Source organism: Mustela putorius, unplaced genomic scaffold, assembly GCF_011764305.1.
Source record: "Mustela putorius furo isolate JIRA1106 unplaced genomic scaffold, ASM1176430v1.1 tig00000738_pilon_pilon_pilon, whole genome shotgun sequence".
Lineage (NCBI taxonomy): Eukaryota > Metazoa > Chordata > Mammalia > Carnivora > Mustelidae > Mustela > Mustela putorius.
In genome coordinates, this window is record NW_025421463.1 from 75,256 (window position 1) to 91,393 (window position 16,138).

Genomic DNA, 16,138 nt, shown 5'->3' on the forward strand with positions numbered 1-16,138 from the left:
CCCCATCCCCCGACACTGGAAGAAAGTCGCAGCCTCTGGCTTTCCATGAGCAGGGACACGGGCCTGCAGCCTTCAGCTCACATCTTCAGCCCTGAGCACCAAGGCAGGGAGGAAACAGTTGTGACCCATGACCTTGGGCTCATTGACAAGGACACAATAGTAGGAAAGGTTAGCCCCTGGTAGATCTGCACCCAAACCAGGCCTGTGCCAGTCTCTTTATGCACTCTCTCCCTCTCTCTCTCTCTTTTCCTTACCCCTTTTAACGTTGTAATCTCTACACCTAACTTAGGACTTGAATCCGCACTCCGAGATCAAGAGTCGCATGCTCCAGTGACTGACCAGCCAAGGGCCCCTTTGCGGCTTTAAAGACCCTGCAGCCACGCTGGGAATCTAGACTACTCTTGTCTCCAGCATCTCCTCCACACCGGGCCCTGGCGAAGGGCCCACAACTGCCTAGCGGCAGAATTGGAAGGTGACCCTTGCAAGGTGCTGGCCCTTTGAGAAGTGTGCCATCTGCTCACGCGGCCGGAGTCCCTGGATCAGGGTGGGAGCCGCCTTCGGTTTTCACCCCCATGCCCGCCCTTTCTCACATTGGTGGACACAGGGCTGGGGCATAGAGGCAGTCCGCCATGTGTGGAGTTCAGTGTATGATTGCAAAGCCAGCGCTCTACGACCCCCCGCGTCCCCCGCTCCCTGGCGCTCCTCCTGACCTGGCTCAGGTCACCCCCTTGCAGTTCCCAAACCTTTCCCCTGTTGGTGTGCCTTCCTAAACACGCAGTCTGGGCCTTTGGACCCGTAAGGGACTGGAACAGCAGTGTCTCCCGGCCTTTCCCGAGACATCAGGTTAGGGAGATCTGTCCGTGCGCCCCTCCCTCTCCCGTCCCTGGGACCAGGAAGTGGCCCAGGAAGGGGCCCGGCCCCGTCCCCGCTGTCCCGCTGTCACCGTGCTGTCCGCAGGTGTCTTATTCCAGGAAGGCATGCCCACACCCAAATTCCGTCACTGCATCTGAATTTTCAAAAACCAGCAAGCACAGTGTAACAGAACCTTTTGTTTATGTAAACCCAGCCCAACCTGTTTCAAGTCCTGTTGAGAGAGGCACTCCGGGTTCTCTCTGGCCTGAGTCCCCCTTGTCTCCCCCACCCTGGCCTGGAGCTTTCCACTGCGGAGCTCTGGCCTCAGGGGGCCTCCCTGCCCTCCCCACTCTCAAACTCTTGCCCTTTGATCCTCCCCAGCCAAGAGGAAGGACCGACCCAGGATGTCCTGGACAGTCACACTTGAAGGACGAACTTTCTCCTTCCTTCCCCTCCCTCCACAGACGCCTTCCGGGAAAGGCCTCGCCAGTGGAAACTCCCAGATTAAAAGATCCTAAAGCAAATCTACCTTTAAGGCTAATAACCACTTCTTTAAGTCTTGCTAATAGGAGGAAAATGCTCATATTTGTCTCCAGCCTACAGACATTGTTAACTGGTAACTTTGAGCGATATTGTTTGTGTTGATTTTTTGCCGCCTCCCCCCACCCCCATCTGCACTCAGGTTGGAAATGCAGAGGCCGGAACCTCCCGTGTCCAAAGGACCTGCTTGAAACATCTCTCACTGGATCGACCCCGTGGAGCCTTCTGGGACGGAGACTCCACGGACTGGCGAGGGGCGGGAGTGGGGTCCCTGCGCCCCGCGCTCTACTGAGGGGCCAGGGCATCTTCCCGCCCCGGGGTGGCACAGTCCTAAAGTCCCCGGGGAGATGAGTGTCAAGTCCTAACCCCGCCCTTCAAACCGTGCTCTGCAGGAGGGGGGGGGGTTTCCCACTTAGTTCTAAAGCCCCCATCTCCATCTGTTTCCCCGCAGAAGGCTGAGGTGCGGAGGTCAGTTCCAACGCTCCCTCCCCCGGGCTCGGCTCGTCCCCGCAGGCGACGGGGGCGGGGAGGCGGGGAAAGGGGTGCTGCCACACTTCTAAATCGCCCGCAGGTGGCTCTCCGCTCCCGGCCGCGGCGCCTCAGAAGGAGACAGGAGGTCCCCGGACGCGGACCGCGCGCGTCCACGAACGGTCGGGCTGGTCCCTCCCATGTCCCCACTCTAAATCCTAAATGTCAACGCAGCGTGTTTTCCTTTCCGTTTAAAAGCTGCGCTTTAAACTCGGTGGACCCGGATCCGGTTAGTTGCCGATGGCATTTCCAAGTTTTGTCGGGGTGAAGCACTTTAGCCTCCCGCATTGTGCTGTGAATGTGTGACCTCCCTCCAGCCGCGGCCGCCGTCCCCGACCCCGGGCGGGCCATGCGGCCCCCTCGCGGGCACCTCGGCACCCGCCCTCTCCCCGGGCCCAACCTGCGCGGCTGCCCGCGCGGCGCTCCCCGCGGACCAATGCTGCCCGCTTGGTAGCGGCGGTGGGGGTGGGGGTGCTTCGGGCCGCGCCCCGCCCGGGACCCGCAGAGCCACCGCCCCACCGGTAGCGGCCGCCGGGGGGCCCCCCTGCCCTGCCTTTCCCGGCCCGGCTCCCTCGGCCCCGCCCCCCGGGGAGGTCGGGTGGGGAGGCCGCGGGGGAGTGGGCCCGGCCTCCCCCGGCTGCGCCCCCGCGTCTCCATAGCGATCCTCCCGGCGCGCACCTCCGGGCCGGCTCCCCCCCGGCTGAACAATGCGCGCCGGGGCCGGGGGCGGGGCCCAGCTGGGCCGGGGGCGGGGAGAGCGCGGGCCGAGGGGGCGCCGGCCGAGCGCACCGCCCAGGCAGCAGCCGGCCGCCCGGGTCTGAGCGGCGCGGTGCGGCCCCGCCGGCTCCGGGAGCGCCGCCCCCGCCCAGCCCCGGGCCCGCCCCGCTTCCCACGCCGCCCGGCTGAGCCCGCGCGGGAGCCACCTGGAGCCGCCGGCAGCCGCCGCCACGGCAGGTTGATGCGCGGCGCCCTCCCGGGACGCGCACAGGAGCCATCTTGAAACCAACTTCGCAAACTTTCGCAAAGTGCTCTCGAAGTGGAAGCTGCGGGGGAGCCCGGGAGCGCGGCCGCCGGTGTCCCCGCCGGGGCCCCCGGGGAGGCAGGGCGCGGGCCGCCCCGAGGGCCCGGCGCGGGGCGCGCAGGAGCCCTCCCCCGGCCGCGCCGGGTGGATGCGGAGCCGCGCCGGGTGCATGGATTGTGCTCGGGCGCCCGGCTCGGGCTCGGGCTCGGGCTCCGGGCCATGGCGCCGCCGCCGCCTCCCGTGTTGCCCGCGCTGCTGCTCTTGGCCGCGGCCGCCGCCCTACCCGCGCTGGGGCTGCGAGCGGCCGCCTGGGAGCTGCGCGTGCCCGGCGGCGCCCGCGCCTTCGCCCTGGGGCCGGACTGGACCTACGCGCTGGACGCCGCGCGCACGCCGCGGGCGCTGCGGGAACTGCTGGACGTGAGCCGAGACGGGCGGCTGGCGGGGCGGCGGCGCGGGCCGGGCGCGGGGCCCCGGGGCTGCGTGCGCCTGGGGGGCAGCCCGCTGCCGCTGCTCGTCCGCCTGGCGGCCCGCGGCGCCCCGACGGCCCTGAGCCTCCGCCTGAGGGTGCGCGCGCACGGCCCGGGTTGCGGCGCCCGGCTCCGGCGCCGACCCGCCACCGGCGCGGAGCTGCGGGCGCGGGCTGTGCTCACGGTGCCGGGGCCCGGCGCGGTGCTCTGCTTCCCGGCCCCCGGCGGCGGCGGCGGCGGCAGTGGCGGGGCCACGCTGCACTCGGCGCTCGCGGCCCTGACCACTTTCCCCGCCTGTCGGTGCCCGCCGCACCCCGGCCCCCGCTGCCCACGCAGATCCGTCTGCCTGTCGCCCGGGGGCTCGGCCCGCCTGCGCCTGCTGTGCGCTCTGCGGCGCGGGGCCGGCGCCATCCAGGTGGAGCTGGCGCTGGAGGCGGCCGCGGGGACGCCCTCCCCGGCGCTGGCGCTGTCTCTGTCGCCGCCGACCCAGCCCCAGCCCCAGCCCGGGGCGGTGGCGGCTCGGCGGGCTCGGCGGGGCGCTGGCGGCAGCACGACCCCTCAGTTCCCGCTGCCTAGCTACCAAGTATCCGTGCCCGAGAACGAGCCAGCCGGCACCGCGGTCATCGAGTTGCGCGCGCACGACCCGGACGAGGGCGAGGCGGGGCGCCTGAGCTACCAGATGGAGGCCCTGTTCGATGAACGCTCCAATGGCTACTTCCTCATCGACACCGCCACGGGCGCGGTGAGCACGGCCCGCGCACTGGACCGCGAGACCAAGGACACGCATGTGCTCAAGGTGAGCGCCGTGGACCACGGCTCACCGCGACGCTCCGCCGCCACCTACCTCACCGTCACAGTCAGCGACACCAACGACCACAGTCCGGTCTTCGAGCAGTCCGAGTACCGTGAGCGCGTGCGTGAGAACCTCGAGGTGGGCTATGAGGTGCTGACCATCCGTGCCACCGACGGCGACGCGCCCTCCAACGCCAACATGCGCTACCGCCTGCTGGAGGGCGCGGGCGGTGTCTTTGAGATCGATGCGCGCTCCGGCGTGGTGCGCACCCGGGCGGCGGTGGACCGGGAGGAGGCGGCCGCCTACCAGTTGCTGGTGGAGGCCAACGACCAGGGCCGCAACCCAGGCCCGCTCAGCGCCACCGCCACTGTGCACATCGTGGTGGAGGACGAGAATGACAACTACCCCCAGTTCAGCGAGAAGCGCTATGTGGTGCAGGTGCCAGAGGACGTGGCTGTCAACACACCTGTGCTGCGCGTGCAGGCCACTGATCGGGACCAGGGGCAGAACGCGGCCATCCACTACAGCATCGTGAGCGGCAACCTGAAGGGGCAGTTCTACCTGCATTCCTTGAGTGGCAGCCTGGACGTCATCAACCCACTGGACTTCGAGGCCATCCGGGAATATACGCTGCGCATCAAGGCGCAGGATGGAGGCCGGCCTCCGCTCATCAATTCCTCGGGGCTGGTCCTGGTGCAGGTGCTGGACGTGAACGACAACGCCCCCATCTTCGTGAGCAGCCCCTTCCAGGCGGCCGTGCTAGAGAACGTGCCCCTCGGCCACTCGGTGCTGCACATCCAGGCAGTGGACGCGGACGCAGGGGAGAACTCCCGCCTGCGCTATCGGCTAGTGGACACGGCCTCCACCTCCGTCGGGGGTGGCGGGCCTGCGTCCCAGGACCCCACATCTCCCCCGGACTTCCCTTTCCAGATCCACAACAGCTCGGGCTGGATCACCGTGTGCGCGGAGCTGGACCGCGAGGCGGTGGAGCACTACAGCTTCGGGGTGGAGGCGGTGGACCACGGCTCGCCGCCCATGAGCTCCTCGGCCAGCGTGTCCATCACGGTGCTGGACGTGAATGACAACGACCCGGTATTCACGCAGCCGGTGTACGAGCTGCGTCTGAACGAGGACGCCGCCGTGGGGAGCAGCGTGCTGACCCTGCGCGCACGTGACCGGGACGCCAACAGTGTCATCACCTACCAGCTCACCGGCGGCAACACCCGCAACCGCTTTGCCCTCAGCAGCCAGAGCGGTGGCGGCCTCATCACCCTGGCACTGCCGCTGGACTACAAGCAGGAGCGGCAGTACGTGCTGGCCGTGACCGCGTCCGATGGCACCCGCTCGCACACTGCTCAGGTTTTCATCAACGTCACTGACGCCAACACCCACCGGCCGGTTTTCCAGAGCTCCCACTACACCGTGAATGTCCGCGAGGACCGGCCGGTGGGCACCTCCGTCGCCAGCATCAGCGCCACCGACGAGGACACCGGTGAGAACGCCCGCATCACCTATGTGCTGGAGGACCCTGTCCCGCAGTTCCGCATCGACCCGGACACGGGCACCATCTACACCATGACTGAGCTGGACTACGAGGACCAGGCCGCCTACACCCTGGCCATCACCGCCCGGGACAACGGCATCCCTCAGAAGTCCGACACCACCTCCCTGGAGATCCTCATCCTCGATGCTAATGACAACGCGCCCCGCTTCCTGCGGGATTTCTACCAGGGTTCCGTCTTCGAGGATGCACCGCCATCCACCAGCGTCCTCCAGGTCTCTGCCACCGATCGGGACTCGGGCCCCAATGGCCGCCTGCTGTACACCTTCCAGGGCGGGGACGACGGGGACGGGGATTTCTACATCGAGCCCACGTCTGGCGTGATCCGCACCCAGCGCCGCCTGGACCGGGAGAATGTGGCGGTGTACCTCCTCCGGGCCCTGGCTGTGGACCGGGGGAGCCCTGCGCCCCTCAGTGCCTCAGTGGACATCCAGGTGAACGTCTTGGACATTAATGACAACCCCCCGGTGTTTGAGAGGGACGAGCTGGAGCTGTTTGTGGAGGAGAACAGCCCCGTGGGGTCTGTGGTGGCCAGGATTCATGCCAATGACCCCGACGAGGGCCCCAACGCCCAGATCATGTATCAGATCGTGGAGGGCAACGTGCCCGAGGTCTTCCAGCTGGACCTGCTGAGCGGCGACCTGCGAGCCCTGGCTGAGCTGGACTTCGAGGTCCGGCGGGAGTACGTGCTGGTAGTGCAGGCCACCTCAGCCCCGCTGGTGAGCCGGGCCACCGTGCGCATCCGCCTCCTGGACCAAAACGACAACCCGCCCGTGCTGCCCGACTTCCAGATCCTCTTCAACAACTACGTCACCAATAAGTCCAACAGCTTCCCCACGGGCGTGATTGGCCGCATCCCGGCGCATGACCCCGACCTCTCCGACAGCCTCAACTACACCTTCCTGCAGGGCAATGAGCTCCAGCTGCTGCTGCTGGACCCGGCCACCGGAGAGCTGCAGCTCAGCCGGGACCTGGACAACAACCGGCCGCTGGAGGCGCTCATGGAGGTGTCTGTTTCGGGTGAGTGGCCGCCCGGAGAGCCGCAGGGACCCGCCGGGGGCCTGCCCTACCAGCCGGGGCGCATCTGGGCAGGGCCCAGGCGGCTCTTCGGGCATCTGTGGGCTCCGGTTGGAGGATTGGTGCCACGAGCTGTGGGGCGTGCTCCCCGCTTAGGCCAAGGGAGTGGGAGGGTACGCACTGCTTCCCTCAGCACTTTTTCTGGGAGCAGGCTCGGGCTGCCTCAAGTTCAGGGCTTTTTTTTTTTTGGCGCTTTCTTCCACAGGCTGATTGTGATTCCTGATTGTGCTATGAAAAGTTGGTCTGCAGGGCTATCTGAGTTGTCTGGTTTGCTTGGTACCGTTCTGTGGTCAGCCCTCCGCCTGTCTGGAAAGATCAAAGGTCACCGCCCGCCCGGTGTGCTGCATGGAAATTGCTGGACGGTTCCCTGAGTCACCCTGTAATTGGGCGGCAGTTGGTTCCCGTGATGTCTCTTTTCTGTCTCCTGCAGATAATAACAATCCCGCTTATGTGTGCTCGTCTGTCTGGGAGCGCTTTGAAAAGCATAGCCTCGTTTGATCTTGGCTTCTGCTCCTGGACACGGGCTTGTAATTTGGGTCTTACTGAGAGGCCTGCCCAGTGTGGTGGTGGAGGAGCTCAGTGCGGGTTCCCCGGTGTGGGAACCCAGAGGGCCCGCTCGGGGCTGGAGGTGCGCAGTCGGGCAAGGTGGTCTCGGCTCCGTCAGCCTAATGCCCGGCAGCAAAGAGCGCACCCCATGCCGCCGACCCCCGAGTGCCAAGCGGGCTCCCCAGGGCCGGGCGGAGGGGACAGATAGAGGGCGTGGGAATTGGGAGACACAGCGGCTCCTTAAGGGGGCCCGCCTGTGGGCAGGGTCGGCTGGTGCAGACAGGTGCCCTTAATGACGAGACCAAACTATTACAAGAAAGGCTTTGACCGTGGGTTGTTTGAGTCAACGTTTCGGCTGACTTACTTGAACAATAAATGATTTCAACACAGTGTCACCGCGGGAGCCCTGCGAGAATTAAAAAGGAAATTCTCTGATCTGTTTTGTTTTCACCTTTGGTTATCAGTCGTTATACGCCAAGGGTTGGGTGGCAAACAGGTCCCCGTTCTAGTTGTTTGCTTGTGAGATCCGGAGCTCAGGGTCCAGTTCTGCATGGTGTGACCATTCGCCAAGGCTTTCGGCGGCACAGTCTCTCCGCAGGTGCATATTGTAGGTTTTGTGGGGTCATGTACATGCGCAAGGGATACGGAAGAGGCCCTTAGGGGGAAATTGTTAGCGGGCTTATGGGTATTCCGAGCAATGACCTGATACCAAAAATTGTTTCCTTCCCAAATCCCCACTTGGGTTTGCCCGGTTTTTGATCCTTCTACTGTTCTGCGTGCTTCGTACGACACAGTGGAAAACAGCCGGTGCGGAAATGACTTGCAACACCCTGGGGTTTTGACTGCACAGGGGACACAGGGGGCCTTAGTGGGAACAGTGCGTGTGGAAGCAAGGATGTTGTGTGTGTCTGAGGCGTCAGGAATGTGGGCCCCCCTGTGGCAGCCGGATAACAAGGCTTAGGATGGATTTCATCCCCCCAGAGGGGAGTTACTGAGAGCTGGCTTGCCTACCTGGAGGGCCGCCGCTTGGGACCACAGCTGAAGGTGGGCTGGGGTCCATGCCACCTGGGGGACTGTCGCAGTGGTCTCGGTGACCCAGGGCTGACATAATGCTTCTGCCCCTCGGGCACTGGGCCTTCTGGGGGGTCCCCCAGGAATAGGTGGTTCCCTTTCGCTGGGTTCTGATCTGACAGCGGGTGGCTTTATAAACCCTTGCACTTAACATGGACACGCACCCTTCCGGGAACTGGGAGGTGAGCGGTGTTAGGATCCTTGCCTGCGAGAAAATTCTGGAGGAATGCTTTGCCGGGCTGACCATTCCAGTGCCAAATCCTCGCTCAGTGCTGAGTCTGTGCTGAGGTTTGAGGGGGGGACACCGGGGTGCGCTGTGGCTCTCACCCCTTGACTGCTGCTGAGTGCTCGGGCAAAGCCAATGGCTGGAAACTCTTAAAATCTGTGATTCCAGACGGCGGCAGAGCGTGGGGTAGAAACAAAACAGAGCCCGAAGTCAGTCTTTGAATGAACCGGGGTGGATTCTTAGGTTTTGTAAAGGAACAATGGAGAAAGCTGTTGTGGGGGACTCACACCCTGTTTTCATTGAAGTGTTACTGGCTTTTTGGGATTTACAGCCGTGCCCTAAAGCCTCTGATGCCTTATGACCGCCCTCGCCCTCGAGGTGCTGGATGGAGCAGTTCTGTGGGCGCCAGGCCAGCAGGTCCCCGGCAGAAGAGGCTGCTGGGAAGGTGCGCTGGGGGAGGGCCTGAAATGGCCAGGCAGGGGGAGGGGTGTGCGGGGGGGGGGGGACTGTGGAGGGGGGGGGAGGGCCTGTAGGGGAGGGTTATGGGGGGGGTGGGGGGCAGGAGGAAATGGCTCCAGGAGAGAGCAGCTTGGGGGGACCCGGGGACCAGGAGGGCCTTTCCTTTTGCCAGACCAGGGGTGTCGGTTAGCGGGAACGTTTTAGTAGATGATACTGATGGTTTCACACAGACGCCCGAGGTCAGAACACTGTTTGAAAATGTTTTTGAATTAAAAAATAGGCACGTTTGTATAACGGCCAGTGTTTGGAGGACAGCCAGCCCCACAAAATGCTCATTCTCTATGTGACGGTTTTTGAATGAGGTTTAAAATTCTGTGATTGGGACCTTTTTATGGCTGTTGTATGAAAGCCGTGTTTGCATTTTTCAAAGCAGTGCAGCCGCCAGCCCTGTGGGACCTTTAGGCACCTCAGGCTTCCCTCTAATCTCTCTGGATGCCAGGCCTTCGTCCCATCGGCATTTTCAGTCCAGCCGCAACGTGTGTGTGCCCGTGGGGCTGGGGCTGGATGCGTGCGCAGTAGAGCGTGGCACTTGGTGGGAAGCGGTCCTGCGTCTGTGGGTGTTGCCGGCCCGTGGATGCGGGAATGTTGGCGTGTGTGGGATAAGAATGACCCGTGTCGCTGGGACACGCCAGAAGATGGGGCAACGCGGTGAAGTGAGATCGGGCAACCTCAGGGCGCCTGGGGGGCCCCGTCGGCTGAGAGCCAGACCCTTGATCTTGGCTCAGGTCTTGCTCTCGGGGTCTTGAGACGGAGCCCGGCGTTGGGCTCTGTGTTGGGTGTGGAGCCTGCCTCAGAGATCGGCTGTGGTTTGCCTTGGTGGGGAGTACGTGGCCTAGGGCCGCCTCGGCCTGTTGGAGCTTTAGAGTGCATCTGCCTCCTTAAATACAGCGGGTGGAGGGGACTTTTCCATGGGTGATGCAGAGCCAGAGTGGAGGGCGGGCCGCTGTCCCAGCAGCGCCAGGATGCCTGGTGTCAGGGCTCTTCCCAGATATCACTAGGAGCTGAAGCCGTGTGGCTGCGGAGCTGGATTCTTCGGTGACACCCAGTGCCCCGGGAGTTCGGTGCTTCTCACAGCCGGTGGGCATCGCAGGGCCTTCCGAAGCTCTGGGGACAGTCGCTTGCTAGCTTACGTTCAGAAACACCGGCTCCGAGCCAAGAGCATGTTTATCCTTTCATTGAGCACCTACTGTGTGCCAGGTGCGGCCCTGCTCTCCCGGACGCCGGTGGGGGACGGAGGATTGGAAGAACGCAGAGGAACACAGAACTGAGATCGTGGGGAGGGAGATGCGGGGTGGGGGACGCGGCGTGGGGACCCGTAATCTTGCACACGAAGCACCTTCCCAGCAGGGGAGTGTGTGTGGCGGGACCCCCCCCCCCCCATGCGGAGGGCCGACTCCGGAGGGTTTGGGGCCGATCCGGGAGATTTGGGGAAGAACCGGGTGTGTCTGAGCTGCACATGGGGAGGTGGCTCTAGGCGGTGAGCTGGGAGGTGTGGGGGTGGCCGAGGAGTGTGGGGGGACAAGGTGGGGCCTGCGCGGTTAGACGGTGAGATGTGGGGCGGGGATGGGCTTGAGCGGCCCGTGTGCTCTGCGCCGGGGCCTCCCTGGGCACTGCCTGTCTGCGCAGGGCGTGGTCCTGCCAGGAGCACGCCAGGGCCCCCGAGGCTTGACAGCAGCTGCTTGCAAGGGCAGCGCTGGGGTTTGAACTCCGAAGCCATGGTCTCTCAGGCTGTGCTTTCCAGAGAAAACGGGCTCCAGGAGCACGAGGATGAGGTCAGGGAGGAAGGCTCCCTGAGCCGGGTGTCCTTGCAGGGGGGGGTCTGGCTTTGGAGGCAAGACCAGACCCCGTGCGGCTGGGGAACCTTTGATCTTTGTCACTGTGACGGCTGGACACGTAGGTCTGGGTAGAGGCCAGCTGGAGTTCTGGCCGGAGGCGGTCAGCATGGCCTCAGCAGTGACAGAGAGGGCTGTTGTGACTGGGGGTGGTCAGTGACCAGTCTGCAGGGGTGTGAGGGCATTAGGGCAGGGGATGTGTGTGACAGGAACGGGACCGTGGTGCAGCCTTGAGGAGCCGTGGCCGGAGTGGCCTGTGGGCAGGGGTGGATCAGCCTCGCAGCTGGGGCAGGAGCAACCACACCCAAGGGAACCCTCTGGGGGCTGAGGGTCCCACCGTGGGTCACCCGTGGGGCAGAAATGTGGCTTGAATTAACCAAAAGGAGGTCCTTGGTAGCGTCACGAGAGCCAGAGTAGCGGGGGGCTGGGCAGCCCCTCTGAGGAGCAGGGGACAGGCTTGCAGGGGTGAGGGAGCCAGGCTGAGGGCAGGGGGGTGGCTGTGGGGACGTGGAGCGAGCAGTGACCTGGCTGGGTTGAGGGGCGGGACTAGACCAGTCGGCGGGCACCATCACCACGCTGGCCACCCTGTCCCTCTGCCTGTGCGGCTGTTCACCCTGTGTGATCCCGGGGGCACCAGGAGTGAGGGGGGCACCGCGATGGCAGAGCAGTATCTGTCGGGACCACGTCGAGTGTAGACAGGGCTCTCCGGGAGGGTCGGTTCTACTCCTCTTTGACTCATAGGACCTGTGATGGGGGAGTAGGGGGGCCAGGACCAGGGCCATGGGGCTCCTGGACTGCTCAGGGCCAGGGCAGCCCATCTCAGCACTGGCTACCTGGTGACAGGAAGTCTCCTGGTGGTCCCACCCACCAGCTAGAGCGACAGGGAGACTGTTTACATGTGGGCAGAGCGACAGGCAGTGAGCCCCTTGGGAGGAGGGTACACAGACCATGTATGATGCCGACTGGCATTGGCAGTTTGCCGGCGACACCCAAGCTCCGTCCAGGGCCGGGTGCCCCCTTTGGACAGCCCTCTCGGGGCCGGGTGGACACGCACACCTGCTCCCGGCGACGCCCGAGAGCTGAAACCTGCGGGGGACCCGGGGTGGTGGGATGGGGGCTGCCTGGGCCTGGCAGCCGCCGAGGCCCCGAGAGGTGTGTTGTGTGGCTCAGGGCCGTGAGCCTCCTCCCTGCCCGCACTCGGATGCAAAGAGAGCCAGATTTTATCGTGTGGGGCAGAGCATGTGGAAAATCTTCCCGAACTGGCATGACTCTTCTCCGCTCACAGCCTAGGGGGTCATAGTTTTCTGGTGTTTCTTCTTGTCCTGTAACCTGAACGTGCAGGTTCGTACAAAAGCCGGAGGGTTCCTGGATCCCGAGGGGTGGAGTGAATGTCCCCCCGCTTTCTGTGGGTTGGTTTTGGGAGGGTCACGGGGGCGACCTGGGGATGTGTAGCAGGGTTGGGGTCCCAGGTTGTCAGGGTCAGGGACCTGGCCTGGAGTTTGTGGGGGATGACAGGGGCCCCCTCTGCTTTTCCCCTGTGAGTAGGTGGTCCGCAGTGGCTGTGGGTCCTTTACGGACCGAGCCCCAGGGGCCTGGGAGAGGGTCCCCCTGCAGAGACTGCGGCGGCTCGTCTGCCCCCCACTCTGGGCACTGGGGGGAGGCGGACGCAGAAGACAGGATGCAAAGTGATCCCTCCCAGCACTTTGGGTCCCTCTGTGCCTTGGGGGCTTGGCTCCGGGGGAACGTTCTACAGCTGTGGCTGATTCTCACGACTTTGCTTCAGGTAAGGACTTGCGGATGCCTTGGAAATCGGTTCCCCTTTTTGGGTGTGAACATTCCAGAGCTGGGGAAAGCCCGTCACCAGCCCTTCATCATTCTGTCACTCCAGTGAGCGCCTCCTGACGTCCTGGAGATGGGCCACGATTCTTTCTTAAACATGCACACGTGCGCACCTGTGCTCACACACACACGGACACACACATGTGCATGAACTTCAGCACACGCACACACAAGCATGCTCACGTGTGTGCACACATGGACACAAGCACACACACGCACATAGACATACACGTGCAAATGCACGGGCACAGGCACATGCATGCATAAACGCACGCGTATGCACAGACACAGGTACAAACACGCACACGTGTGCACACAGAGACACACATGCAAAAACATGTATGCACACACACGGGCCGGGGATCATACAGGAACAAACACACAGACACACAAATACATACACGTACACACGCACACAAATCCACACAGTTTGACCACTTTGGAGGCAGACTGTGTCGCCACCCCAACCCGACACACCGTGTCGACATCTGCAGCCGCGGTGGGGTCCTGTCGGCCAGTCTGGTGATCCCTTGGGGCTGGTGACATGGTGCCAAGCTTGTGGGTGTCCCATGGACTGTGGGCCTCCCGTGAAAGGGGTTGTGTTAGCCTTTAGCTTCCAGGGTCAGCCACTGGGTATTGAGGCATCAAGCGTGCGGAGTGTGGCTGGTCCCTCACAGTGGCTGTTGGGACAGACTCCGTGGCTACTTTTGCACAGCTGTGTCCGCGGCGTGCCCTCGGTGAGCAGTGAGCGAGCCCCGGGCTGGTGTCCTTTCTGCACTGATCTTGTGCGACGGGATAGTCCCTCCACCTTCCGGGCGGGAAGCGGATGGGGAAGGACGCACAGCCTGCTTTGTCGTGTGGCAGTGTTAGAGGGGACACGAGCCCGCCCCCCCAGGCAGGGCAGGGCGCCACCTCCACCCCTCTGATCTTCCCATGTGCCCGCCTCCGTCTCTCCCCTGGGGCTTTGAGGTCAGGGGGTCAGTTTCTGATCTCGGCACACCTGGAAGGAGACTGGCGTCAGAGCCAGGATGATACCCCAAGAGGTGGTCGTCTGAGAGCCTGTCGCCCCACTGCGTGGGTTTGCGGGCCCCCTCCCCAGGCTCTGCCTTGTCCCCTGGCTGCAAACCTGAGAGTGCCCATTTCACAGGCAAAGGTACTGAGGCTGCAGAGCTCCTGGTGGTAGGTCCAAGTCTGGAACCATGGGTGGCCCCACTGTCGGCCAGAGGCTAAGCCCTGCCACGAGGAGCTGTTGTGACAGCAGCCCTGGGGACCCAGAACAGGAGGGCTGTGGGCCACGTGTGTGTCACGCCTGATTCCATGGGAACGCTACGGTGAGCAGGGGTGCAGCTGCTGCACAGTGAGGGAGAGGGGGTCCTGGCGGCTGTCCCTGAGTCTTTATGGGCCTCCTATGGGCAGAGCTGTGTCACGGGAAACTGGAGTGCAGGACCTGTGTGCATCAGGTGCGGGGACGGACCTGAACCAGTGCTGTGGTCAGGGTCAGAGGCAGCCGGGAGGTGGACAGCATTGTGGAGCTCACGTGGAACTGACGAGCCCTTGGGGGCCCTCCGGCTTCCAGAGCAGATTCTCCTGGCCAGGGACCCACCAACCTGCCTGCCTCCCTCCTTCCCTCTCCCCATCAGTCAAGATTTTTCCTTCTTTTTCAATAGTCTGTTTTCACTTCCACTTCTGGGTTTGTGTTTTGTTTTGTTTTTGTCTGTTTTTGTTTGTTTGTTTGTTTTTTGGTTTTAAAAACTGTCTCATGGAAGTGACACTTGGTTAGGGTAAACTTGGAGCGGCTTGTTCAAACAAAGTCCTGTGCTGTGTTAGCATTCGGAGATAAGAACGCTCTCCTGGGGCAACAAACTTCATCAGGGAGTTGACTGGTACACGACTGTGGTCACAGAATGAAATTGGTCCACCGCCGGGCAGCCCCGCTTTGGAGACGGCCACCTCAGCCGTGGTCTCCACAGCTGTCCCTCCCTGCGCTCTGATGCATCCCGGTGTGGGACAGAGAATGGGGTTTCCCTGGCAGTGAAGCCCGATGGCCCCCTGAGTGCTGATGGCCAATGCTGGTCAAGTCAACCCCCTCTGGGCCTCACGGTCTCCCCTGGAATGAGGCGGTGGGACAGTCATCGTCCAGGACCCCTGTCCTGACTCCAGCCCTGGGATCGTGCTGTCGGTGAAGGACCGGAAAAGCAGAAACCCAGCCCGAGGGTCTGGCTGTGTCTTGGGAAGCCTGTTTGTCGCTGTGAACGTCGCAGGTGCCGAGAAATGACCTCGCTTAAAAGCTATCATGAAGTGTTCGGGAATCACGTTTCTAGTAAGGAATTGATGTTTCGTATACGTAGAGAGCTTCCGCAGCTCAACCATGGAGAAACAGACGACCCGATGGAAAGATGGCAAAAACACTCAGTTGGACGTTTTTCCAATTAAGACGTGCGCACGGTGACGGACGCACGAGAGGGGCTTCGCGTCACTCATCCTCCGGGATGTGCAAACCAGAACCGTAGCGAGGTGCCGCGCCCCACCTTTAGGATGGCTGTTGTAGAAACAAAAACAGAGCAGAAAGTAAGGCAGGGCTACCACGGGGAGAAATTGGACCCTAGTGCTTTTTTGAGTGAATATTGGTGCAGCCACTGTGGAGAACCGTGTGGCGGCTCCTCGAAGGATGCAACCTGGAATCCTGGTGGGGTCCAGGAATCCCACTTGCGCATATCGATGCAGAAGTAAAAGCAGGACCTTGACCGGGTTCCGGCATTTGTACGCTTGCGGCGGCCAGCTCACGATCCTCAGAAGGTGGAGGCTCCCGGGGTCCATGGGCAGACGGATGGGTGAGCAGAAGCAGTGGGTTCTCGTTCAGCTTTGAAGGGGAGGGAGAGGGGACCCGTGCTACAGTGTGGAGGAGGAATGAGGCCCTCGTGCTCCGTGAAATAAGCCAGACACGACCCACACCCACAAGGTTCACGGCTCTGCTCACGCAGAAGTCAGCGACCCCGCACCCCGTAAGACCTGGGCCCATGGGCGAGGGCTGCCACCTGTCCTGACCCAGGTGCCTCCGCTGGTGACCCCACACCTGGCACCCTCTCAGGGAGCGGCTCCGGCGACTCCTGAAGACAGGGCTGAGCCGCAGAAGACGCCGGAACTCCAGGGAGCTGAGAGTCCCAGTGTCCCCCTCACGCCTCAGGGCGTCACCCCTGGAGCTGACACTGCATCGGGTGCTCCCATGGAATATTCCAGTCTTCCGAGGTTACGCTAGTGCATATAGT

General features: G+C 63.2%; 1 protein-coding gene across 3 annotated transcripts in view; it reads left to right on the forward strand.

Annotated features, from left to right (window-relative positions):
• The first annotated feature begins 2,700 nt into the window (after positions 1-2,700).
• Positions 2,701-16,138, forward strand: part of CELSR1 (cadherin EGF LAG seven-pass G-type receptor 1) — a 128,768-nt gene continuing 115,330 nt past the window's right edge. The window contains exon 1 of one of the 3 annotated variants that reach the window (XM_045083685.1): positions 2,701-6,782. In XM_045083685.1, the coding sequence (XP_044939620.1) occupies positions 3,161-6,782 (3,622 nt within the window). In that variant the 5' untranslated portion in view covers positions 2,701-3,160. The remainder of the gene's footprint in view (positions 6,783-16,138) is intronic. The other 2 variants (XR_006607761.1, XM_004775466.3) reach the window with 2 other exon arrangements.